This window comes from Adiantum capillus-veneris, chromosome 7, assembly GCF_014529385.1.
Source record: "Adiantum capillus-veneris isolate H3 chromosome 7, ASM1452938v2, whole genome shotgun sequence".
In the NCBI taxonomy this organism is placed as follows: domain Eukaryota; kingdom Viridiplantae; phylum Streptophyta; class Polypodiopsida; order Polypodiales; family Pteridaceae; genus Adiantum; species Adiantum capillus-veneris.
The window spans coordinates 162,347,567-162,372,761 of NC_140937.1; the positions used below are offsets into that span (position 1 = coordinate 162,347,567).

Sequence of the window (25,195 nt, forward strand, 5' to 3'; positions counted from 1 at the left end):
GCATTGTGTTGTAACTCTTTACATCAATAAAAGAAATACCAAAATGTGTGTCCATTTAGGGACCAATATTGCATAGGAGGAAACTTTGCCTCTCCATCTCTCACAATCCCATCTCTATCTCCCAATCTCTCTATCTCCTAATTACTATGTCTAAGTGTGCATTACCATGTGCTGAAATTCTGGTTCTCAAAGATGAAAACTACTATTTTGTTGTCTTGCACCACCAAGGCAGTAGGCCAGCCAATTACATAATGGTTGTAGCTTCTTCTCCAAATATTAATAGTGCATTTAATTTCATTCTCTCTCTATCTCTCTCTCTCTCTCTCTCTCTCTCTCTCTACCTACCTACCTACCTACCTATCTATCTATCTACTCAATTCAGCTATTTCAAAATTGTAATGTTTAGAAGTATCGCAATACTTGTAGTATACTATTTATTTCTCTCAATCTAGAACAAGTCCATGATTACAATTAGCAATCAAGTCCTACATGGCACAAGTAATAAATAAGTACCAAAATCCCTTTCTTTGTCAAACCTAATAGCAAGTCTCATAGTGTTAGCTTGACAAGTATGCCGATGCCTTCTTAGAATGAGAACATTAGTTGGATTCATATCACCCATGGAGACATAGTTAAGCACCTGTCAAAAGATTGCTTTTGAACTACGTCTAATTCAGTGTGAGCCTCTTGTAGCTCTTGCAACATGGACTTGTAGTTGTCTTCTAGCTTGGTGTAATTCTCTTTTCTTACCATCTATACACAACATTACACAAGTCTTACAACATGAAAAAAATTGAAAGCACTTAAGTCTTGAATACATAATTTTTTGTATGTAGTTTAAAAATACCAAGAGTAAAAAAAAACCTGCTCATATTGTACTTCGTGAGCTTTTGCTTGCTCAACCCTTGCTTTTTGCATTTTTCTTTTTAATTGCATCATCTCCTCTTGCAACGTCCTTACCTTACAAAGCAATAAAAACATCAATTTATAATGCTATTTAATCATAAAATACCTACAACTTTGCAAACCATAAATAGACAAAAGTATGTTTTCCACCTTTCGCTTCTAAATATAGTACAAATACAATCTTTCTCCATCTTTCCTTAGTACAACACATTATGACATCAACTCCATGTAATCTTCTTGACTTATCAAAGAAGCTGGAAAACCATTCAAGTTCTAAAACTTTTCTATACTTAAGCACCTTTCACAAAAGTGACATTTATTAATGCCTTAACACCACAAAGTTGGTTATACATATATTCAACAACCTGAAGCTATATATCCCTTACCTAAATTAAGCTTTACATTGAAGGACCTAGTGCGAGATTGAATTTAAATAAATAAACGAGAAGAAAAAAAACAAGAAAAGACACATAAAAGGAGGAATTCAAAGTACAACCCATGAACCTTAATGAGTCAAACTGCTGCTAAAGCTAGGTGCAGAGATGTGCAAACATTCTTATATACCTTCATAAAATAAAAAAAGACTGAACTTGTGAATTAAAAGAGGCAAAAACACTAACAAAAATACAAAAGCAAGGGACACGAGAAAACAGATAAAGAAATAACTAAATCACTTTATCTGATACTAAATAAAACTAGATAAAAACAAACCATTATTCACTTGACAATGCTTCAAGGAAAGGCATAACCTAATCAAGTTAATCAAGTTGAAGAAGCTTACTTGAGTAATCTTGACACAAGTACTCAACTTTAAACAAACAAGGATAAGGCATCACAAAGACTTAAGCCTAAAATTTAAACACCTCTAAAAGAACAAATTTTTAAATCCTTTAAATGTAAGCTAAAGACTAGAATTGAATTAAATACCGCTACATACCTACCTGGAAGAGGCAAACCATAACCTAAGTAGTACAAAAATGAAAACTTGACAATGTGTGACCTTAACTTTGCTGCTTCTCCAAACAAGAAGGATAAGACCATCACCTTTATCATGCATAGCTTGGACAACAACTATGACTTCCCTACTCACATCACCAATGCCAACGAGTAGATGTAGGTTTGTATAAAGTTCATTAATGATCTAAATGTACTTTATAGAACCAACGAACTAAGTTTCTATCACCTTTCGAAGGTGATGGGCATACTCAACCATGAATATTTGTAAAAACACTAAAGCACTTAAGATCTAAACAACAAATTAGTGATTACTAAGTCACATTACCCATACATCACATCCACGTGGCTCTATGTGCCTTATGGACATGCCACTACCAAGCCTTCAGAGCTAAGATATTTCAATAGAGACTATAAGACTTTGTTCACACCTTTGTGATCCGGGCTGCATGTCTCGACGAGTCCATCAGATTCGTTGTTGTCAGTTTGAAATCCACTTTGCGTAAATGTTATGTACAAGATGTTTGGCAATAGTTGCTACTTTTTGTAAATGTTATGTACAAGATGGTTGGCAATAGTTGCATCTCTCTCAAATGGCTCGCCCAATGGTAATGAGACTTGAGAGACGTGACTTGGGCTTATGGGATTTACGAGACTCGAACTAGCTATCTGGTCACTGGATTTGGAGGTAATTAAACATGTTTAGGTACCCCCCACACGAGAGGGGGTAATTTGTAAGATCAAAGATTTTAACAAACCATTTCATGGCCACACGTGAAAAAAAAGTAGTTATTTGGAAAAAGGGGGGGGGGGGGGGGGGGGGTAGAGCAACTACACCTCTTTTTTTCTTTTTTTTTTGTGGAGAGTAGAACTTTGAAATTACAACACACACACCCAACCCCCGTAGGTGAAGGCAACCCGACTCTTAAGGTGAGTCATCCCAACCGGGTTAGGATGGCCAATCCATCATTTGGACTAAGGGTACAGCCCCTAAGGGTGCAACTACACCTCTTTGAGGTGCAGTTGGCTCACCCCTCTCTTTGGTAAAAGTTAAATATCCTCATTGGGATTTTCTAAAAGTACATGGAAAACTGTGAACCTCTTTTAGATTTTCCAACTCTATGACGTGGACACTCTTCCCCATGTGGAGCTTTCACTTTCCTCTCCTCCAAAACATGAAAGGAAATGAATGAAGGTCTTTTTTAATTATTCTTCACCTTTATGACTTTACTTTTCCTGCCAAAAGAGTGAGTGGCCTTTTCTTTTACTTCCACAAGCTTGGCCTTTTCTTTCCTTCTTTTTTGTCATAGTGAAAAACTCTCTTCTCTCTCTCTCTCTCTCTCTCTCTCTCTCTTAAAACAGCTCGCGTGTGGTTGCATCAACTTTTTAAAGAGAGGGGGTAATTCCAACTGCAGCTGACAACAGGGAGCTAACAGATTACAGCTGACCCCCTCTCGTGTGGAGCCCTCTTACTTCGTTATTACTTGGGGCCTAAGAAGTTTCTCTTTAATGAAGCCTTAGCATGCTCCAAGTAACAGCCGTCATTTAAACACAACATGATCATACGCTATACATTAATTAACAGCTCGAATCCTCAATTGCACCAATATATTGCGTTGACTGCGACGTAGCAACAACATCCGTGACGGAAACTCCATCCTCTCATCGGGCTTTCGCGGCTGCACGACAATATTCTTATAAGGACGTTGTGAAGCTAACGTTCTCGACGACGTTGGCGGCCGGTCATTAGTTTTTTTTTTTTTTTTGAATAGATTGATACCCACCCCGCCAGCAAATTAACGGCTCTCTGCATCTCGGCAGTCTCTCAGCCTGCATCCATGGAGGTGGATCAGCTGTTGAAGCTGTACGCAGAGGCAAGCGGTTGACAGTCTAGAAGCTAGCTTTAATGTCATCGTCATTCAAACCTGATAAAACAACTACTTTAAAAATTTGCTGATATGGAAAGATTCGGGTTTTCAAACCAGGTGCTCCTCTGCGTGAAAGTATGAGAAGTTCTTGCAGTGGCCGCTTCTTGTTTTGAAAGTCAGCAGTTGGAATTGATTGCAAGGTATGCCCAGCATGATGGCGCATGGCTGTGGCAAAGAAGAACTGTTTTGAATATGCATAGGAAAGGCCTTTCACAGATGCAGCTACAATATACCCATGCTTGCACCTTGAAGGCCGATGGCTTTTTTTGCATACAATAAATCAGTTGTCAGAACGTTCCCAAAACTGTAATCAATCAAATAGCACATGGCTACGTCAATCAACTCTGACCACCAATGCGTTGACGTACTTGGTCGACATCAGGGAAAAAGTCATAGATATGGTGATCGAAGGATTCATTGAGAGCACTACCTCAAACCGGCTTTCTCGAGGCTCCCCTGGCATTGCCCTGCAGTTTTGGTGCGAAACCCTAAACCTGCAAAAAAACACAGTAGGCTGTAATTCTCTGTTTTTGATTGTTTTGGCCAGAGCAAGCATGCCTACGGTGTCTCAAGTGCTCCCGCACGTAATGGGACAGTTCCCTTTTGAAACGGACGAGTTTTCACGCAAGAAAATTATCTGTTTTTGCATCCTTCACAATGGAACTATGCGTATTTGTGGGAGATTAGCAATTAGCTAATCCGATTTCTGTACAGAAGGCTCTTGCCTTCGTAAACGCGCATAGAACCCCCAGAACTGTACATGGTCATCTGAGAAGCCCAACTAGTGGGGCATTACCATATGTGCAAAGGGGAGAGAAAGATGCACGAGAGTAAATCATCGCGCTACATAGAGCAAGGGAGAAGGCATGCTTTCCATTAAAGCTTCATCACCTGCACCAACTACTCACACACACTCTGTAGTCACTTATGAGCTGAAAACAGCCTCCTCTCTTGAAATGGGCGCCCCCTCTTCATGCTGACTTAGAAAATCGACCAAGAGCCACCATGTGTCCACTTTGCCTCTTTGAGTTAATTTCCTAGTACCCACCGACTTATAAGTGTAGCAATGGGGGCCTAAATGACTTTGAACTGAGCCTAGACATCCTTTTACTGTTCGGATTCCAGTGCCAACCGGCTCGACCAACTCATGGCGACAAGGCCTTCTCGTCTACAAATGAAACTCTCGGTCATTGGCCGTTTCACACTAGCCACACAATGTCTGGCCATTTGATACTTCAAAAAGAGGGTCCCAAAAATTAAATAAAAATCATTGGAAAGAAAGCAACAACTAAGGTTATCAAATGCCACATCCTCGTAACAGTAATTAGCAATTGCCACATCCTCGTGACATACTCTCCTCTTAAAATCGCAAGCATCCTCGATTGCATGCCATTGATGATCTTGTGTTGTTAGCACGTTTTTATCATCGCTTGTACTGGCAAGAAAGGTCATAACACATAGATACAAATGAATTAATGAGACCTTCATACGTTTGTCATTTTCATATATGATAGAAGTGAGCATTATACCATTAACACTTGAGAGCGATGCACACTTCTACACTACAAGAGGCTCTTCATATTAGCGACGCTCACACAGCGACGCTCAAAACAAAATTTCCCGGCGTCGCTATGAGCGTCGCTATAAGCGTCGCTATGAGCGTCGCAAATTTACAAATAAATTTGCGACGCTCATAGCGACGCTTATAGCGACGCTCATAGCGACGCCGGCTGGGGTAAAAAAATAACCGAGCGCGCCCAAAAACTCAGATCTCAGATCTGAGTTTTTCGGCGCCCTCAAGCAAGGAGCAAGTAACGCTCTCCCTCACACTCTCTCTCTCTCTCTCTCTCTCTCTCTCTCTCTCTCTCTTTTTCTTCTCCACACACACACACACACACACGAGGAGAGGAAGGAGAGCCAGGTATGCTCCTTCCCTTTCCTCATTCTCATGTTCCCTTCCCCTCTTTCTCTCTCCCTCTCTCTCTCTCTCTCTCTCTCACACACACACACATACACACACACATAGTGTTTTTGAGAGAGAGAGAGAGAGAGAGAGAGAGAGAGAGAGAGAGAGTACAAACAAAAACAAAAACGCACACACACATACCTAAACAAAGAATGCACACACACATTGAGAGAGAAAAAGAGAGAGAGAGCATGCATAAACAAAAAACGCACGCATTGAGAGAGGAAAAAAGAGAGAGAACATGCATAAACAAAAAACACACACATTGAGAGAGGAAAAGAGAGAGAAAACATGCATACGATCCAAAAAAACGCACACACATTGAGAGAGAAAGAGAGAGAAACTAATTTAACGTCGTAGGAAACTAATTAAAATTAAAAGACCTAAAGATCTAGCCAACGAGGAGTTGAACTCAAGACCTATTATTCAAGAGGGAAATGGCATAATCAATCTATCATACTTGGCATGGGTGATAGAAAGGTTATACCATTTATCTCTTTTTATTGGCACACACATCCACACACGCGCACACACACAAGAAGAAGAGAGTTATAACGTCGTAGGAAACTATCTTAAAAGACCTTAAAGATTAGGTTATATGTAGACTTACATTAAATTAGATTTAGGTTTATTTTTACCTAGATTTACGTTTATTTAAGCTAGATTTAGATTTACGTTATATTAGATTAGATTTAGGTCTCCATAGACTGCGATGCCTGCATAAAGCGGGTGAAGAAAGCCCTCAATGGAATATAGGGTATTGCTGCCTTCACTCATGGTGGGCTCCGTCGATCCAAAAGTACTGGTGAAATGTCTTCAGAAGATAGGGAAGAAGGTGGATCTTCAGGGCGGCAAGAGTCACTACATCCGCGACACAATGACCATCTAGACAACCTCTAGTCATTAGACTTACGTTAAATTAGATTTAGCTTTATTTTTAGTTAGATTTACGTTTATTTAGATTTACGCTTATTTACGTTAGATCGAGTCCACGCAAGAATTACTTACGGTTTAGGGTTTAGAGTTAGATGAATCGTGAAAAGATCTACTTTGAAAAGATGTTAAGATGAAGTGAAGTGCTACAACTAGAGAAGAGGCAAAGGGGTTTTGTCCACTACATGCAGTATCATGTAGACGTGGGTGTGTAAATTTCTTGTACCCACAAATATAGGTATTGACCAATAAAGACGAGATTATAACCCGGTGGTTCTGATCTCTGTGCACCTCTAGACCGAGGTGTGCGGGGATTGGACATGACTAGAGAATGTGAGGTAAAGAGAGAGAGAGAGAGATAAGACGAAGAATACCAATAGAATATTAAATTTGTTGTCCAGGTTATAAGTTTTTTATCCCCATTATGAGTAGCGACGAGGATGTGGGACCGTCCAACCGAAACACCTATCTCTCAACGAGGGTCTTATGTCCTTGTAATCAATACAAGCATGCTGTGCGACGGACAAGACGTGTTTCTTTGCAGCACGTTCGCGAATTTGGCGAGTTCGATCCATCTATTATAGATCGAGTTGTTGCCAATTATAACTCGTCGGACTCTGACGCTGGCCAACAAGCAGCAATCTTGCAACCCAATAGACGTGTTCGCAGGCGCTTTGGTCAAGCAGCATATGTGAGGCCACAAGATGTAGCCTCTGACAGCTCGGGGGATGATCATGCAGAGCACATTCCCAACGAGGCAATGTTTGAGCCCGAGATTGATGAAATGATCGAGACGATCATGGATTCAGAAAGGCTTATCTATGATGATATGAAAAGTGAAGCCGATACGCCATTGTATAATGGAGCACGTATGTCTAGATTGAAAGCACTCCTGGTTCTTCTCAACATGCAGACAAAGTTTGGATGGAGTGACACTAGCATCACAACGCTTTTCAGGTGATCTATTACAATTAGTTTACTTTAATAGAACTCTAAATGTATAATGATCTGATAGATTTTTACACGACTGTATCATATTTTTATGTTGTGTAGATTGCTGAAAGAGCACATACTACCAACTGACAATGTGATGCCAGATTCCCGAGATGAAGCAAGAAAGATTTTGCGAAACTTGGGGATGGATTACAATTCTATCCACGCTTGTCCTAATGACTGCATTCTTTTCAGAGGGGAATACACAGACATGGAGAAGTGTCCGAAATGTGATTCCGAAAGATATCCAGTAGATCTCCACGGGACAAAAATTCCACAAAAGGTTTTGCGACATTTTCCTTTGCTTCCTCGCATCAAGCATTTCTTCGAATGTAAGTCCATGGCCGCCCTAGCATCATGGCATGAGGAGAATAAATCTTCGGATGGTGTGCTACGAATTCCTGCAGATTGCGTAGCCTGGAAACATATAGATGGAACATGGTCGGATTTTGCCAGGGAAGCTCGAAATTTGCGCTTAGGCCTGGCTATGGATGGCGTAAATCCATTTGGTCAAAGATCAACATTTACAGTGTATGGCCCGTTGTCATCGTCAACTACAACATTCCCCCGTGGTTGACTACGAAGAAGGGGCACCTATGGCTAAGCTTGATTGTGCCAGGGCGATATAAAGTGGGGAATATGGATGTGTATCTTCGTCCACTATTGGAAGAGCTACAACAATTGTGGATTGGCATAGAGGTGGTGGATATGAGCCGACACACAGGACGACGGAATGCTTTGATCAGAGGCATTCTAATGTGGACCATGCATGACTATCCCGGGCTAACAGAATGCTCAGGTGATCTATTGACACTCCTCACTCAGACACTGTAAATATTGTTTTTTCCCATAGTTGATCTATTATCATGTGTATACATGCAGGGCTTCAAACAAGCGGATATAGAGCATGTGTCACATGTAGACCTAGACTGAATGCACGTAGGGCACCCTCACTGAAGAAGCAAATCTACGAAGGTCATCAAGCGTATCTTCCAGAGAATCATGTGTTACGCGACGGCTTTTTGGGAAGAGAGCCACCAAGGATGTCTGCACAAGCATGGTTAGAGCAGAAGGAGATGTGCGATGACGGATTGCCTCCAGGGATGAAGAGACTATCTCTATGGTACGAGTTACCATACTGGCCCCAACTCATGATCAATCACTTGCTCGATCCAATGCACATATTCAAGAATGTGGGTAATCTACTATGGGACCATTTGACCAGCAAGAAAGATACTTTGGGAGCCAGAGTTGACCTTAGAAATGTGGATCGTATGGAGCAATATTGGCCGCAAACAGCGTCTGATGGATCGATAAAACTCCCTAAAGCACCATGGATTTTCACAGGAGCCCAAGAACGCAAAGTAAAAGAGGCCATTCGATCTTTGCGGACCCCCACTGGCGTAATGCACTCGCTCTGAACGTGTTTTACTAAAGAAGGAAAGCTTACCGGTTTGAAGTCACACGATTGGCATAAAATGTGTCAGGTACGTTCATAGTGGACTTTAATATCATTGCATAAAATGTGGACTTGAATATCATTGCTGCACATACTTTACAGTTTATTTTACTGGTTGCCATTGAGGGATGTTTGTCTCTCGACATCCGTAACACAATCTACAAACTTGCAAAGCTGGTGCAATGGATCTCACAAAAGGAGATCAACGTAGACTCCATACCATTCGCCAAACTAAATGCTGCGGAGCTTGTGTGCATGTTTGAGAAACATTTTCCTACTACAATGCTAACCATTCAGGTGCATCTTCTTGTTCACATAGTTGATGAGGTGGAAATAGCTGGCACAGTTCATTCCAGATGGATGTTCTTCTTAGAGCGTTTCATGAAAACGCTTAAGGGATATGTGCGTCAAAAGGCACGTCCGGAGGGTAGCATGGCAGAAGGTTGGTTGGTATCAGAGTCCCTAGTGTACATTGGAGAGTGGCTAGACGGATTTGATAAATCCCGGGACATGCTATGGCGAACCATAGATGATGAGCGCATATCTGGGATTGTCATGTGCAATCTCGGTGTTGAGAAGAAGATGACGGAAGATCTAGAGGCTAAAATCAACCGATTTTGCATGCTTCACAATCCAGTGATGCAAAAGTGGATTTCACAATATGAGGATGCAAAGCAAGAGCGACAAAGGGCACGAATCGAGTGGAGACGGGGAAGACGACCACCGATGCACTATCCAGCGGTTCTGGAGAGCCTACCAACCTTCATGAGCTTAAGATGGTTGCACAACCAATTGAAAAGCGCACAACAATGCGGTGACGAAGTGACTGAAGAAGAGTGGGAGTACTCTCGGGGTTGCGCGACCAAGGTAAGTTTGCAATGTACGACTAGCAAGTGACTTTATTTATAAACGTTTGAACGGCCACTCATAATCTTTGTTCGTTGTAGTATAAGTCATACACAGCAGCATGGTGTAAAGGTCGACATTTTAGGGTGGAACGAATCGACAAAAAGCGTTTTACTCAAGATTGTGGAATCATGGCAAAATTTGAACAGTCTAGTCGACGACGTTCCTCTGATGCAGATCCTGTGGTGGCGGAACTCACTTACTTCGGCACGCTGCAAGAGATTTTGAGGATCGATTACAGAGGATTTTTTGTCGACTTGTTCGACGTGCAATGGTTCAAGATAATCATGGAGGGTAGCAACGCTACTGTGCGTAGAGGAGAGTCTGGTTTTCTTGAGGTGGATTCTACTAAAAAATGGACTGACCTAAGAGACACTTTCGTACTACCCGAGCATTGTGAACAAGTAAGTATATAAATAGTTAACATCCCCCTTTTACAAGTTATGTGCTTGAAAGCTCTCATGTAAGTTATGTGGCTCTGGCAGGTAGTATTTCATCCTACAAAGTCTACATCAAACTGGTGGTACGTCATAGAGGTAGCCCCTCGTAGTGCAAGGACGTATGAAGGCTACCATGTGCCAATCACAACGACATCATGGAGGAGATCAGAGAAGATGCTCAATCAGAAGCCGCTGCGGTGGTGCCAGACGAGCATCAAGATGCTACTACTCTATATGGGGTGCATGCAGAGGAGCTACAAAATGAAACAGAGGATATGTGTTTAAACGGAGAGCTCTATATAGATATAGGAAGTTATGCTGAGTTATGCGAGGATGAGAGAGAGATCTCTTAAAGCCACAAATATTGTATTTGAACAATTTTGCTCCGTGTTGTAAAAGCTCTGGCTCTCTAAGTACCTTCCATGGTGTATAACGCTCTTTTCTACTCGCGCTCACATCTTTTGATTGAAAATTCTGAGTTTTCGACTTGCCTCTTCTATCACTCGATTCATTGCGTCATTGTATTTATATGCGTCATTACGTCATTGTATTTAATGGTCTTTGCGTCATTGTCTACTCTATTCATTCAATATTAAGTTTAAATATTCGTGTGTTTAATGCAGGTATGGATGATGAGGAGTTTCTTTGTTCTTTGTCACCGCAGCAGAGACAGTGGTACGTGGAGCGTCATCGCTCTGGCGCATCATCGCGCGTTCCTACACCATCCGTATCTCCCTCTCTTTCGGAGCATTCGGCGCGCTCCGAAGCTTCGGCGTCGACGAGACGAGCTTCACACTCGTCTAGACACCGGCGCTCTAGTGGTGGCGGTGGCGGTTGTTGTGGGGATTCCGTCACCGATGCCTCCACACCGCTTCGTGTTCGACGAGGCTCTTTACCCTCCCCTTCTTTGCCCGCCCCCACACCAGCCACAGCATCGCCATCTACGCCAGGTTTTGCACGGCTGACTGTTCCTAGAAGCTACACACCTCTACCTACTCCGCCAGGAGCCACCCCACTCGACACTCCTCGCTTCGGGGCCCAGACGCCGGTGGAGACACCTGACGTCTGTACCCCCATCGACACGCCGCTAGAGACCCCTGCCGGGACACCCAGGTTCACGCGTCACCAGCCAGAGGGCTTGCCTTACTCCGTCGACATCAGCCGTGGCATCATCATGGATGATGACGACAAGAAGGTGATCTCGCGCATGCGTGGTCTTTGCTCTCAGCTGTTTAGACACTATATACTAAACAAATGGAGTGAAGTACCAAGTGATTTAAAAAACAGAGTCATCAGCATACTTCATGATGAGTTTCCCGTTCCAACACGGGATCAGCGCTTCAATGAAGACCTGATGAAGATTCGAATGCGCGAATACTGCAAACACAAGCGTTCCGAAGTACAAAAAGCAATCAAGAATGGGTGGAACAGGCCAGATTGGCTGGCCAAAGAAGATTGGAAGAATGCGAAGAAAGCAGCGCGCGAGAATCCCGACAAGTGGAAGCAACAAAAGGATGCAGCCAGAGCGCGAGTAGAGGCAGGGAGCTCGCACCACTTTGGGAGCGGTGGATGGGCATCATTTGAGGCCGATTTTGTAAGTCTTTTCACATTGCTCTTTATGCATGTTCGATAGTTTAGGGTTTATGAGTTTTTTAGTTCTAACATAATGAAATCTTTGTATGTTTTGACAGTGGTCGATGACAGGACGTGATCCCACACCGTACGAGCGCGAGTACGCAGGCAGGAAGGGCTTAAACGCCCTGATGGACATTCTCAGTTCTCGCGGCGGCATGGTTAGTATTAGGGTTTACTCTTTTTTATTTTTTGTATTGTTTTATAAATGTCGTTATATGTTTATACTTACTGAAAGCTGTCTTATTGTCTTTTTTTGCAGAATCCGACAGATACGCCGCTTGGACGCGATGAGACGTCTGACTAGACGACGTCAGTTTAGCCGTAGCTAGATAGCATTAGTTTAGGGTTTCTCATAGCTTATGTATCATGAGACGGATTTTATACGTCTTTTTGAACCATGTATATTATTACATTTGTCACCGCAGTTCCTTTTGCCAATCAATTCTTTATGCCTATGATGTTGTACAATTGTCATTATTACATTTGCCAATCAATTCATTTTGCCTATGATGTGTACAATTGTCAATTTTGCAAACAATGCGTCTTGTGGGTGACTATTTTGGGTCTATTATCTACCTTTGCACTTTTTTTAAAAAGTGAATCAAGTACAATATGGTTGATGGGTGGCAGGGCATTCAATGCCCTGCCACCAAAAAAAAATTCTCTCGAGCGTCGCTATAAGCGTCGCTATTTATGGCTCTGTAGCGTCGCTATGAGCGTCGCTATAGTCTTCTGTGTAAACGTCGCTATAGGCGTCGCTATATGCGTCGCTATATAGCGACGCTCATAGCGACGCATATAGCGACGCCTATAGTGACGCCTATAGCGATGCTCTCGTAGCGACGCTCGTAGCGACGGTTTTAGCGACGCCGGGGGTTATAAAAACCCAATGTATTTCTGTCGCTAACAGCGTCACAAGAGCACACAACCTCTTGTAGTGCTATTACACTAAATCCATATGTACAGTTGATGTGCTAGCTCTATCATTACCTCTCCTTTGAACACGTTGAGTTGGGACATATGTGGGCTGTAACCCAAAGTCCTCAAGGTAAAGCTGCAATACAATCGATGACTCTGACAGTTCATGCTCTTCCATCCACAATGCATCCATAGGTGGCATGGATAGTTCTTGAACTTCACCAAATAGCGTCTTGCAACTTGTCCCTTAACTTTTCTTTCCTTATGTGCCAGAATCTGTTCAGGTACCAAGATCTCATCAAGTTTCTCAACTTCTGGTTGATCCTCTTGTGGCATATCTTCTGGCACATCACCCACAAAGGGTCTTAGAAGACTCACATGAAACACATTATGAATCTTCCAAGTGTCAGGCAATTTCAGCCTATTTAAGCAACATCGCTGATCTTAGCAAGCACTTGAAAAGGCCTATAGAAATGCATGCTAAGTTTTAGGAAACATGCGGTTCCTTGTCCCTCATTTTCTTTAACCTTTCCTCTTTAAATTGTAAGAGTACCCAATCACCAAATGAAAACAACAATCACGACATTGATCAATAGCCCTCATTAGGCAAAATTTGGACTCACAAAGGGGCCCTTTAAGGAGTTTGACTTTACCTCTCTCTACCAAAAAGGGTACATGGATAAATTTTTGCAAACTTTTTTTGATTCACTTTTTTTTGATTCGAAATCTAAGTGAATCAAAAAAAGAATCTTCTAAAATATGAGGAATCTCATGGCGTGCTATATACCAGTAGATAGAACTTGAAGAGGACATTCTAACTGTCAAACCTCCGCCAACTTTGGAGTTTGTTTGCAAAAATTTATCCATGCGTCCGTTTTGGTAGAGAGAGGTAAAGTCAAACTCCTTAAAGGGCCCCTTTGTGAGTCCAAATTTTGCCTAATGTTTATGTTTTGCTTGAGTCTTCTCCAAGGCAACTTTGGTTTTCTTATACATTTTAGTACCTCAAAGATCTTGTCCTTTGTATGCAAAATGGGAGGAATCTTTTTGCCACCTTCAACAATCTCAAAAGGTGCCTTGCCAATTGATAAATGCACCGTATTGTTGTACGCATACTCGAGCATAGGTAAATATTATTCCCATTTGCCCTTATTATCTGACACATAACATATCAGCAGATCTAACACAGTAGAATTAGCCTCTCTAGACTGTCCATCAGCTTGTGGATGAAACGAAGACGAGAACTTGAGCGTAGTGTCCATGTTCTCAAACAATCCTCTCCAAAACAAACTTGTCTTGCGAGGATTACAATCACTGACAATCAATTGTGGCATACCATGGCACTTAACACTAGGTTGGTAACCTAACAGGACATAAAAGTGTCCTTTCAAGGTTTTGAAAAAAACCTCCAAAACCATAATAGATCCACTCATTTTGTAAAATCCTTTCATGAGGTTATAGTTCAAGGCCTACTAAGCATGGAAAAAATAAAAAACTTGTAAAATTTCTCATCTTTTGGTCACACCAAGCCTCCAAAGTTGATGGACCAGTGAATTTTCATCAAAACAGTCATTTCTTACGTTTTGTTGCATAAAAATAATATTAGGGATTTTTGTAGGACTTGAGATAAATTCCCTAGTTAACTTCAATGGGTTGGTGATCAGAACATATGATTGCTTCTCACTCGCTATTTTTTGTTTTGCCAAAATAAATAGGTACAAAAAAGTTGAATTTTTACCATTCCGCAAACCTATCATCAAAGTTTCTATAGCCACGCTCAATACAAATAATATATGCATGTTTTCTTAGTTCCCTATTGTCCTTTATGTTCATAAGGAGCCATCATCCATGGAGCATATCAAAAGAATAATACATCTCTTACCAAGGGGAATCTTGGGGACAAAGATGAAGTGTTAAATACAGCAAACATGAAAAAACTGGGTTGAACATTATGAGTTGTAGAATCCCATAGAAACTATTCAATATCTAGCCAAATTTGATCCTTATGATTAGATATGGTTACTACCTACAAAATGCATGTAGTTGTCACAAGAAACTAACAATATTGAAAAAGATATACTTGAGATACTAGAATGTTTCGTTTTCTTCCATAATGAAAAAATCAACCATCGTTGTGTACTATGCAAAATAGGGTATTAGGTGCCCAAGGAATGTTAGCTTTATGTTACAATATGTGACATAGAAAATCAAAATGAATTTGGATATCATGAAATCCACCAAAAAAATCATAGAAGAGCTAAAATTGGCTAAAAAACAGGGTTTGACAATTTTTGTAATTTGGTCATAACTTACAACTTTAATATTTATTTCTCCCTAGAAGCATCAGGACATGTTGAGGACTACTAAAGATAGTTCTCTAGCATTATAGACCTCACAAACATGAATTCTAGAGTGGTATAGTTGCAAAAAGCCAAAAACAGGACCCGTTTTTTCACACAGTTTAGGTTGTGAAATGTTGTGCAAGGACAATGTTAAAGATGGAATTGATATTCCAAAAAAATGTCGAGTTTTTTTCAGCTCACACTCATGAGACAACTTTCTAGATAGATAGAACCTCAAAATCCATTTTGAAACTCTTGACATAATTCAAGGAAAATGGTCACTTCACAGGACATAAAAGTGTCCGATCCCAGGACATAAAAGTGTCCCATTACCAACCTAGTGTTAAACACATTGTACATGAATAACCGTGCCATCTGGTCAAATTTTATCTTCTTCCTGACAAGAATAAAATGGGTCTACTTGCTAAACCTGCAAATAATGGTCCATATACCATCATTCCCTATCGGCATTCTTGGAAGATCAAAGATAAAATCCATAGCAATACTTTCCCATGGCTTATCTGGAATAAAAAATGGTTGTAATAACCCTGGTGCCTTTTGCCTGTCAAACTTGACCTTTTGGAAAATCATGCATACTCGCACAAAGGCATCAACATCTCTTCTCAAAGTAGACCAATAAAAGAATGTCTCTACCGCTTTAACTGTTGCATCAATTCCACGATGCCCTGCATACGGTGAGACATGACTTTCTACCATGAGCTTATGTGGCAATGGCCTAGTGACACAAAGTCTACCATGCATCATCATAAAATAGTCTCTGAGGAGGTAGTGCTCATGGCGTTGCTCATCTTGCACTATTCAAAAATACTTGCAAAATCTTCATCCGTAGCATACTGTTCCTTCATGTCATCAAGCTCGTGATGATACGGAATTGACAAAGATGAAATTTGTGGCTTCCTTGATAACGCATTAGCCACAACATTCTTCTTGCCTTCCACATACATAATCTAGAAGTGGAACATAAAAAGAATGTTTGTCCATCGCATATGCTTTTCGAATAACTTTGACTATGTCAAGAAGTATCGCAAGGTCTGATGGTCTGTCTGGACAACAAAATTAGAACCTAAGAGGTAGTGCTTCCAACTAGAAAGCACATGAATCATGGCCAAAAGCTCTTTCTCTTAGATTTGCACCTCCTTTTCTGGCCCTTGCAAGATTTTGCTCTCGTAAGCTACTACCTGACCATCTTGCATTAGCACTACTCCGATGCTATTGCCACATGCATCACACTGGACCACAAATGACTTTCTAAGATCTGGTAAAACAATCACGGAATCTGAAGTCAACTTTTCCTTTGAGACTAAAAGCTGAAATCTCTTTTTGGGTCTGGCCATCTGAAAGTGACCTCTTTCTTTTGCAAAGCGCGAAGAGGTGAATCCATCTCTACAAAATTGCTGATAAACATTCTATAGTATCCCAAGAATCTTCAAACATCATGCAAAATTTTTAAGTCTGGTCATGTCTTAATAGCTTCAACCTTTGCAATATCCGTTCGGACACCATCCTTTGACACTATGTGGCCAAGAAAAGTGGATCTCTTTTAAGAAGAATTCACTTTTTTTATGATCGACAAGTAACCTCTGGTTGTGTAGCTCTTCAAACACAATGGCCAAGTGACACCTATGCTCCTCTGCATGCTTCGAATAGACTATCTTGTCATCGAAGAATGTGTCAACAAACTTTTGATGTGAGCGGAAAATCTGGTCCATCATCCTATTGAACGTAGTAGGAGCATTTTATAAGACCAAATGGTATCACTAAATACTCATAAAGACAAAACGTTGTTCTAAATGTAGTCTTGGGCACATCCTCTCGCCTTATACAAATCTGATGGTACTCACTCTTAAGGTCTATCCTGTTGAAAATTGTAGCACCCTCTAAACGGTCAAGAATATCATCAATCCTTGGGATAGGAAACCTGTTCTTGATGGTATTCTTATTCAACGCATGGTAATTAGTACACATGCGCCAAGAGCCATCCTTCTTCTGTACTAGGAGCACTAGGGAGCAAAAAGGTGAAGAACTAGGCTGAATCAGCCCATTCTCTAAAAGCTCCTCAACCTAGTCCATAATCTCTTTCTGCTGAGCCGCACTAACCTGGTAGGGAGGTCTGTTTGGTGGGCTACATCCTGGCACTAAATCTATCGTATGGTCCTCAAGCCTCTCCAATGGAAATTTTGACGGTAATGAATTAAAAAAACAATCATTAAACTCTAAAAAAAATGTTAATCTTTCTTTATCTAACACATATAAATTTGACTGACAACTATCTAAAACATCAAGTGAAAAAATCAAGTACGCAGAAAGATGATTTTTAATTACAGAAGTGATAGCCGAAGCAGTTACAATAGAGACAGACTCAACTTTGAGCTTTACATCCAAAACATGAGTTTTATCCCTAAGCTGAAGGGTGATCATTTTGCCGAAGACATCTACCACACAATGTACCCTGAACATCCAAGAGATTCCCATTAACGTATCATAGCCTTCCAATGGCATGATATAGAACTCATCAGTGTCCACATACGACTGAATATGCAAGCGCAGTTTTCCAATAATAGGAGAACACATTCTGAGTGCCGAGGACATGCCAACCCTCGCTTTGCCGTGTAACCATCTTTCAGCTTTGATGCCCAGCTTCATAGCTAGCTCTAGTGAGATAAAATTTGCTTTGGCACCTGGATCAACAAAGATGAGTGTCGTCTGATCTCTAACTTTACCCCATGCTCTGCATAACTCGTTGGCATCTGTACTTGGCATGTCACCCACCATGTCCGGCACTAAACTTGTCGTGGGCTTGGCAGGTTTAGTGCCAGACATGGTGGGCTTCATTCCTTTCTTGTCCTCTTTATCATCTGAGTCGGCTGGTCTTTTTCCTTTGTGGAAAATCTGTAGCAAAGTGACCAGGCTGCTCGTATATAAAGCATTTATCCTCAGCCATCAAGACCTTTTCCTCAAGCAACTTTCACACAAAAGGATTCCTTTTTTGTTTCTTTGCCTATGCTCCAAAAGTCCTGGCGGAGTCCTTTGTCCTTGTTGACCTTTTCTGACCCGTGTGACGCTTCAGAAGCCATTTTCACAAAGGGCTTCTTTACTGAATTTTTCTTTTGCTGCTCCCCTTCCACATTGCTCGAAAACCCACCATCCTCTCCCTTTAACAAGGCAAGATCAATGTTGGCAGCTTCCATAAGCTGAGTGAGGGTAGCCACTCTGTTCTTTGTATAGTAATCTTGAAGCCCTTTAGGCAGCTCACAACAATACTTCTCAATCGGTTAGGGGGGCATTTGGTTGTAAAAGGCCTCATAGAAGGTAAAGATTGTCCAAGGTGCAACAGCCCTAAGCAAAATGTCCACTCTATGAAGTCTGGTAAAAAAGGCTGCAATCAAGCATTGATCATACAAGCCAAGATCTTATACACATCAGAAGCGAGGAAAATAATAGGCCACCACTGACACAACATATCTTCCCCCAGCTTTAGTGCATACGAAATGAGCCCATTTTTGCCTTAAGGCCTCTCCAAATTCCAAGTGCTTCTTCAATATGTGTTTGATAGTGTGCTTGTGAAGCTCGTATTTTTGGTCTCACATTGTTCAAGTGGCTTGATGACAAACCATAGGGTTTTCTTCTTAAGATAACCCTTGATCTTAGTCTACTAGATATGGAAGCTCTGGTCGCAAAACTTGTCAAGATTTTTATCGTTTCTCCCATGATTGTGTGTCCCAAAAGTGCATTGAGAGGAAGGTCCTACCCAAGTATATGCGTAGTGTCTATTCCTCGTGCAAGCGTGTATACCAATTTCCTAATGATTTCCAAGGTTTTTATCTAGTGTGAAGTCACTCTTCACGACAGGGATCGCAAAATATATCCTCACTTTGTATTTGACAACGTAACCCAATGGAAGAAGCCTTTGTGAAGCCTTAGAGTTGAAGTCCCTTCGACATAACTTGTTGAAGCCTTGTGTCTTTAAAGAAGTTGGAAGGATTTATCTTCTTGAAATGGCCCCTTGTTTCAGTGCCTCTGCTAGCAGCTAATAGGTGGGATACACCCTACTATATGATTTAAGAGTGGGCACTGCACGGGAATCGAGGCCAAGTTTTGCAAAATTGGGCAAGACACAGGAATATTCTGTAAGCAAGAGATGGCATTTTTGTCGTGGCATAGGCGTGGGAAGGGGGTTATGAAGATCGGGCAATCGGGGACGAGGATGACGATGAGTGAGTAATCGTATACAGAAACAGCTATTGCTATAGCAAATACAAGTCGTTGGTAGCTTCTTTGTAGGTTGGCCCTCCACGACACCAAGTAACACAAGGCATTAAAGGGGGGGGGGGGGGGGGGGGGGAGTAATGGGATTGGCAGTCGAGGAGTCCACATGTGGAGGTCAAGGCGGATCAAACCCAGACAACACGAGAATTGGGGCAAAATTAAACACGGGCAGTGCAAAATATGGACTGTTCATCGATCGGTTTTTTGAACCCAGAACCTCACGGCCCCGGCTTTGTGATACATGGGCTAACCATCTCACCTGCGCGCACATGTTGTACCCTTGGCCGTTTTTATAAGATTTTATTATAAGTTTATAAGCACTATCCGGGTTTAATTTGTAGCCAGGTTTAAAATTTAAGTTCACATCCACAGCTGAGATCTCCTCGGTCTGCGTGGGCAAACTTCACCACCCTTGATCCCCTTTTCCCTCCTCTATAATGCTATGTGTTATTTAGTCATGCGATCTTCCGAGTCTTTGTGTGTGAACTTCACCTCCCTTGATCCCCCCCCCCCAAAAAAAAAAATTAATTCTATGTGTTACTTAGACATGAGGGTTGGTCCTTCACCTTTGAGCCTTCGATGTGTTGCTATTGTACTGCGCATAATTGTGACTGGAGTTCAACACAAGGCCTAGAGGTGTGGTCTCGACGATTGGTAGCTTGAGGGAAGCGCAACAATGGGCTATGGATGGGCTTGGGACTGCTGGATGGGTCGACGCTCAGTAGGGCGTAAGGACCTCGGTGGGGGCCGCCAATACTTTGAAGCAATGAAGGAGCGCGCTTTGGTGGCGTTCGGCAACAATTTGCACTCAATGGCGAGAGCAGCACAGTAGAGTCTGGTGCAAGAGACCTGAGCGAGAGCGAGAGCGAGATGAGAGCAATGGGCTTGTTACGGGAATTGTGTGGGCTTGCAAGGCATCGTATGTATTAGAAGAATGCATTGACGCATGGGTTTGGTGTGGGGCTGCTAAGCTTGGAGAGCTAGGCCATGGTCAAGCAACGACTTGTGGGAGGTGTGGCCTTGGCACTAAGTGACACCTAAATTTTATGTGGGGAGGGGTAATGGGATCGACGGTCGGGGTTGGGGGGCAGGATCTCGACGCGCACTAAACCTGGCCAACGGAAAGAAACAAGGCATATTAAACCAGGCCAACAAAAAAAACGAGGCATCGCGAGGAGCTTTAAACCCGTGACTATAAACTAACCACCTCACCCGCGCATGCATTGTGTATCCAGAACCGTTTTTACAACATTATATTGTATATAAGTTAATATACATTGCCAGGCTGTCCAGGTTTAGTGCGTGTCTAGGTTTAGTTTGGATTTGATATTTAGGGTTGCAATCTTCTCAGCTTTCGTGCGTGAACTTCTCCACCTTTGATCCCATTGCCTCCCCCTCTTAAATATAGGTGTCACTTAGTGATGAGGGCGATGTGGGGCGCATAGCGCTCAATGCATACTTGGTGATGAGACATGTGCTCAACCTGAAGGCTTTCAATAGATATGACCTCTCTACTAGTGGCCAGGCTCCAAAAGGTCATCGTCTCAAAAGATGGATCCCACCACTTTCGTCTTCATAGCCACACATACACGATTAAGGATTTTCTAATTAGTGGGCTAATTAATCACCTCCAAAGTGGAGCACTTGAGGACTCAAAATAGAGCTAAAAGTATGGAGCTCCACAAACACCGTCCATTGCAAGTTGATGGGGGGTTTTTATTAATAAAGCCAAAAAACATGGGAAAAAATGCAAATTAGAGCCGAAATCTACTCTAATCACTCAAAAATAGGTAAAAATTGGACACATAAGAACTCAATTTAAACAATCAAAGAGTGTAATTATTACTATGCTATTAAATAGATTAGGCAATTCTAATCTAAGCCATGCTCTGATACTACTTGTAGAGTTAAGGTGGGTATATTATTGCGTCATTCATAGCAATGGCATGCTTGTAGAGGTTATTATAAATCTTGAGAGAGAGAGAGAGAGAGAGACAATTGCACAATAGGGTAGACACAAAATTAGTTATTAATTGCACACAAAAGAGATTACAAAGAGCTTCTTATATGCTAGCTTATCACATGGTCCTTGCCTGTTGCACATGCTACACGCACACACAAGTTACTTGCTTACACATGCCTCTTGCCTTCATAAAGGCACACACATGCTTCACATGACTTCTAGTCTAAGGAGTTTTTCTATGGGTGTGAGGTACTGTGACAAAATACACAACCCCAATAGTACATAGCCTAGGAAAATCTAGGAAAAGCCAATACTGACATGTAAAAAAAATTGTAAAGCGGTGTAGAGTAAGGTATCAATAAATGCTCAAAACCTCCTTCACACAATACACATGACTAGCATACATCAACATAAAGATTAGCATAATAAGTTTCAGTCATGACTCCAACGACACGCTATGGTAAATTCTATCCTACTACGCCATCTCCCCTAGCTTCATTCAGCCTCAATAGTGGGTATCGATCACTATCGAACCAAGCATTGACATATGATCATAGCACAACACACATCCCACACACTCATGTATGAGCATACATTAGCACATAGTATTAATGAAATGCTATGACAACCTTCTATTGTCATCAGTATCCAATTTAATGAGTGTAGAAGGTTTTACTATCTTCAAATACCTTTTGATCAATATATTCACTTTGAGTAGCTATTGATTTTGTTTAGTGCTATGCTTCATTATGATTGAATCTTTCTTGCATCTATGTAGTCATGATGGAAACTTAGTACGCTGAACGTTGTGTTGATATATGCTCGTAATGATCTAGTTTTACAACCACTATTAGGCACTTATGATGCATGAGCCGAAGACCGCTTTGCCTCCCTCTATAACCCAAGCTCTGAAAGAATTCCATATACCAACAATTTGTAGGAAATCAATAGCAACCATATGAGTTTAGACGCAACGCCTCTTCGGTGCTACACTAGGTGTTTAGGCCAAGGCAAGGCAAGATCCTTGATGTGTTATCTCTATAAGTCATTCAACCCAAGATGCACTAATCATGTAGTTGAGCCAAGCAAAAAAGAAGAAGATCTAAGCTCTATATCCAAAGCCCTGGATCATCGACACTTTTGTCTAAAGCTAAGCGATGTAGACAACATAGGTATGATGTTTAAGTATGTAGACACCACTATGGAGGATGTAGCTGATGGTTATACCATCTTGTAGATGACTAGGATAATCCTCCAGCTTGCTTGTTTTCTTGTTAGTGGTGCTATGCCCTGTCAATTACCTTTTGAGTGTATTGACTATACTAATCAATGTTTTTGTTTTCTACTGCTAGGCTTCATTACGCAATTGAGTTTGTCGTGTACCCTCACGGTCTAGATAGAAACTAGTAAAGGAGAGGTGCTTGGTAAGCATTGTATAGGCAGTTCATGGAATGCTTGTAAAATTACCCAACTTCCTTCATAACTGGGTCAATCTATTTTGTACTAAACAAGCAATGTATGTTTTGTCACGGGTATGTGTTTTTGTTGTGCATATTTAATTAGGAGCATATGCCTATACCTAGTTCACAATGTAAAATGTGCATGCCACCTGATATGACTTGTATATTTCTTTATGTATCCGGGAAAATCCAAGATTCACTTATGGAGCAATTCATGGACTCATTGTGATCATCCAGACCTCTACATGGTAATAAATATACATTAGGATGCCCTTGGTAACATTATAATAGTACCCAGGCCAGTGGTGGTTGTAGAACTAGGTATCACCATATGCCCCCATCACAACACACATCACACACAGTACACAAACATGAATAATCACACTCAAACAGATGCAAGAGAGTTCCAAGAATCAAGGCTCTTTGTTGCCAAACTACATTGGCAACCACAACATCTAAATCACTTAGGTAAAGGATTATCCATCATATTTACAGTGCATTTTACTATCTCTTTCCACATAAATCAGCCACGGATTAACACTATATATGAGGTCCATTGCTTGAGGTGAGGACCTTGCATAAAAGAGCCTATTGCTAAAAAGTGACAGCCAATATTGATACTAACCTCCACCCACCAACGAGACAGCAGAGTTCCTTTATGAAAAAAATATCCTCTACACAATGCTAAAATTGAGCACAAATTCAAAGGTTTCAAAACAATACAAAATTAGCTTCTCAGAGCAAAGATGTACCTGTTCAAGGATCCTCTCTAGGGCATCCAATATAGTGCCTAATTTTTTTTCCATCTCCCTGCCAAAACTTTCAGCAGCCTCTAGCTTCTGATTAGAAACCTGCTTTCAGGAGCAGAATCCGCTTATACGTTGACTGATTGTTTCGACCTCTGTGTCAAATAAGGAAAAATGTATCACCTCGATATTTTGCTCGACGCTGCCTATTTCAGCTTGGCATGTAAGAACCTCAGTTTTCAGATTTTCTCTGTCAGCTTCAATTTCCACCTTTTGATGTCCTAATTTTCTAATCAGCTCAAAGTATGGCACCTGAAGATAGTTAAAATTATCTCTTCTGTTCATGATACATATAATTAGCCAAACTGACTATTCTCTCAAGGCTTACAGAGTGAAAAGCAGAAGTAATGCTGCCATCCTTGGCTGCAATGTAGGAGCTGTATATTGATCGGTCAAGCTCTTTGATAATAGTAGAAAATGCTTGAGCAAAAGGAGTCTTCATTCTTGAAAGCTCCCCTAGAAGCTAACATTACAACAGAGATAACAAATATGTCTTCATTCTTGATGACGTAGGCCGGTTGGTTATCTACTCTAGATCTGCGCCAGAAGTCACACACCTGCCAACATACTCCAAAACAGTGAGCATCTGGCACTGGCACTGGCAATGGCGCAGACGTTCTTTCCATTAAATCATGCTTGCATTGGCCGGCGCTCAGCAGTTCTACCAATTTCACCTAGATCGACAATATCATGACCAGTTCAGACCTTAATAATTAGAATGACGACCGCTATAACTTTTTGTCTCCTGTCAATAGTACAATACAGAACGAGCGGTTACCTCCAGATAGACTGTTCCCGATCTAAATGAACGATTTGTATCCAGAAGAGGAGGACAGATACGCGGAGGCAGAGTGTAATTAGTTTCTTGGGTGGGTAAGAAGGTGCAGGGAGCGGGAGCAGGAGGAGTAATCAGTCGAGGCGAAGAATATGATGTATTACAGTGGTCGAACCGCCAATCTTTGCGATACTGGCGGCGGTCCCGGACACGGTCGCAAAGGCACTGCCGGTGGCCGGGAGTGGAGAGGGGAGAGGTAGCGCCATGGGCAGGAGTAGTAGGGGAGGCGGGGTGGTGCAGGGTGAGAGCCCGGCGCATCGAGGATGGCAGCAACCGCATAATTGCGGCATGGTAGCAGGGTGCGTTACGCAACTCCATGTCCAGGCTCTTCCCCACACGTGACGAATGTCGTGGGCTGCTATAGCTGCTACTGCTGCCTCCATGATCACTGCGCGGGCTCTGCTCTACGTGCCCGATATCGTACGATACAGTCATTTCACCATTCCACAAGTTATGACCTCGTAGCC

At 41.7% G+C, this 25,195-nt stretch overlaps 1 protein-coding gene across 2 annotated transcripts; it reads right to left on the minus strand.

The window, feature by feature from the left end:
- On the minus strand, window positions 1-25,184 carry LOC147454965 (uncharacterized). Of its 2 annotated transcripts, none has more exons than XM_086517458.1 (7): window positions 24,672-25,184; window positions 24,451-24,567; window positions 24,222-24,356; window positions 24,017-24,145; window positions 23,840-23,938; window positions 865-960; window positions 1-753 (listed from the first exon to the last, which is right to left on the minus strand). In XM_086517458.1, the coding sequence occupies exons 1-7, from the start codon at window positions 25,161-25,163 to the stop codon at window positions 610-612; spliced, it is 1,212 nt and encodes a 403-aa protein (XP_086373584.1). In that variant the 5' UTR covers window positions 25,164-25,184; the 3' UTR covers window positions 1-609. The 2 variants fall into 2 exon arrangements, with proteins under 2 accessions (XP_086373584.1, XP_086373585.1); XM_086517459.1 differs by having other exon boundaries at window positions 616-753; window positions 865-955.
- Window positions 25,185-25,195: the final 11 nt, after the last annotated feature.

Bases quoted from the DNA above. Each gene is read 5' to 3' on its own strand.
- LOC147454965 (XM_086517458.1), bottom strand. From the start codon at position 25,163: ATGACTGTATCGTACGATATCGGGCACGTAGAGCAGAGCCCGCGCAGT. The intron at 24,568-24,671 runs GTAACCGCTCGT...TTGTCGATCTAG, and splicing joins CGGGAACAGTCTATCTGGAG to GTGAAATTGGTAGAACTGCT. The intron at 24,146-24,221 runs GTAAGCCTTGAG...AACTATCTTCAG, and splicing joins TTACTTCTGCTTTTCACTCT to GTGCCATACTTTGAGCTGAT.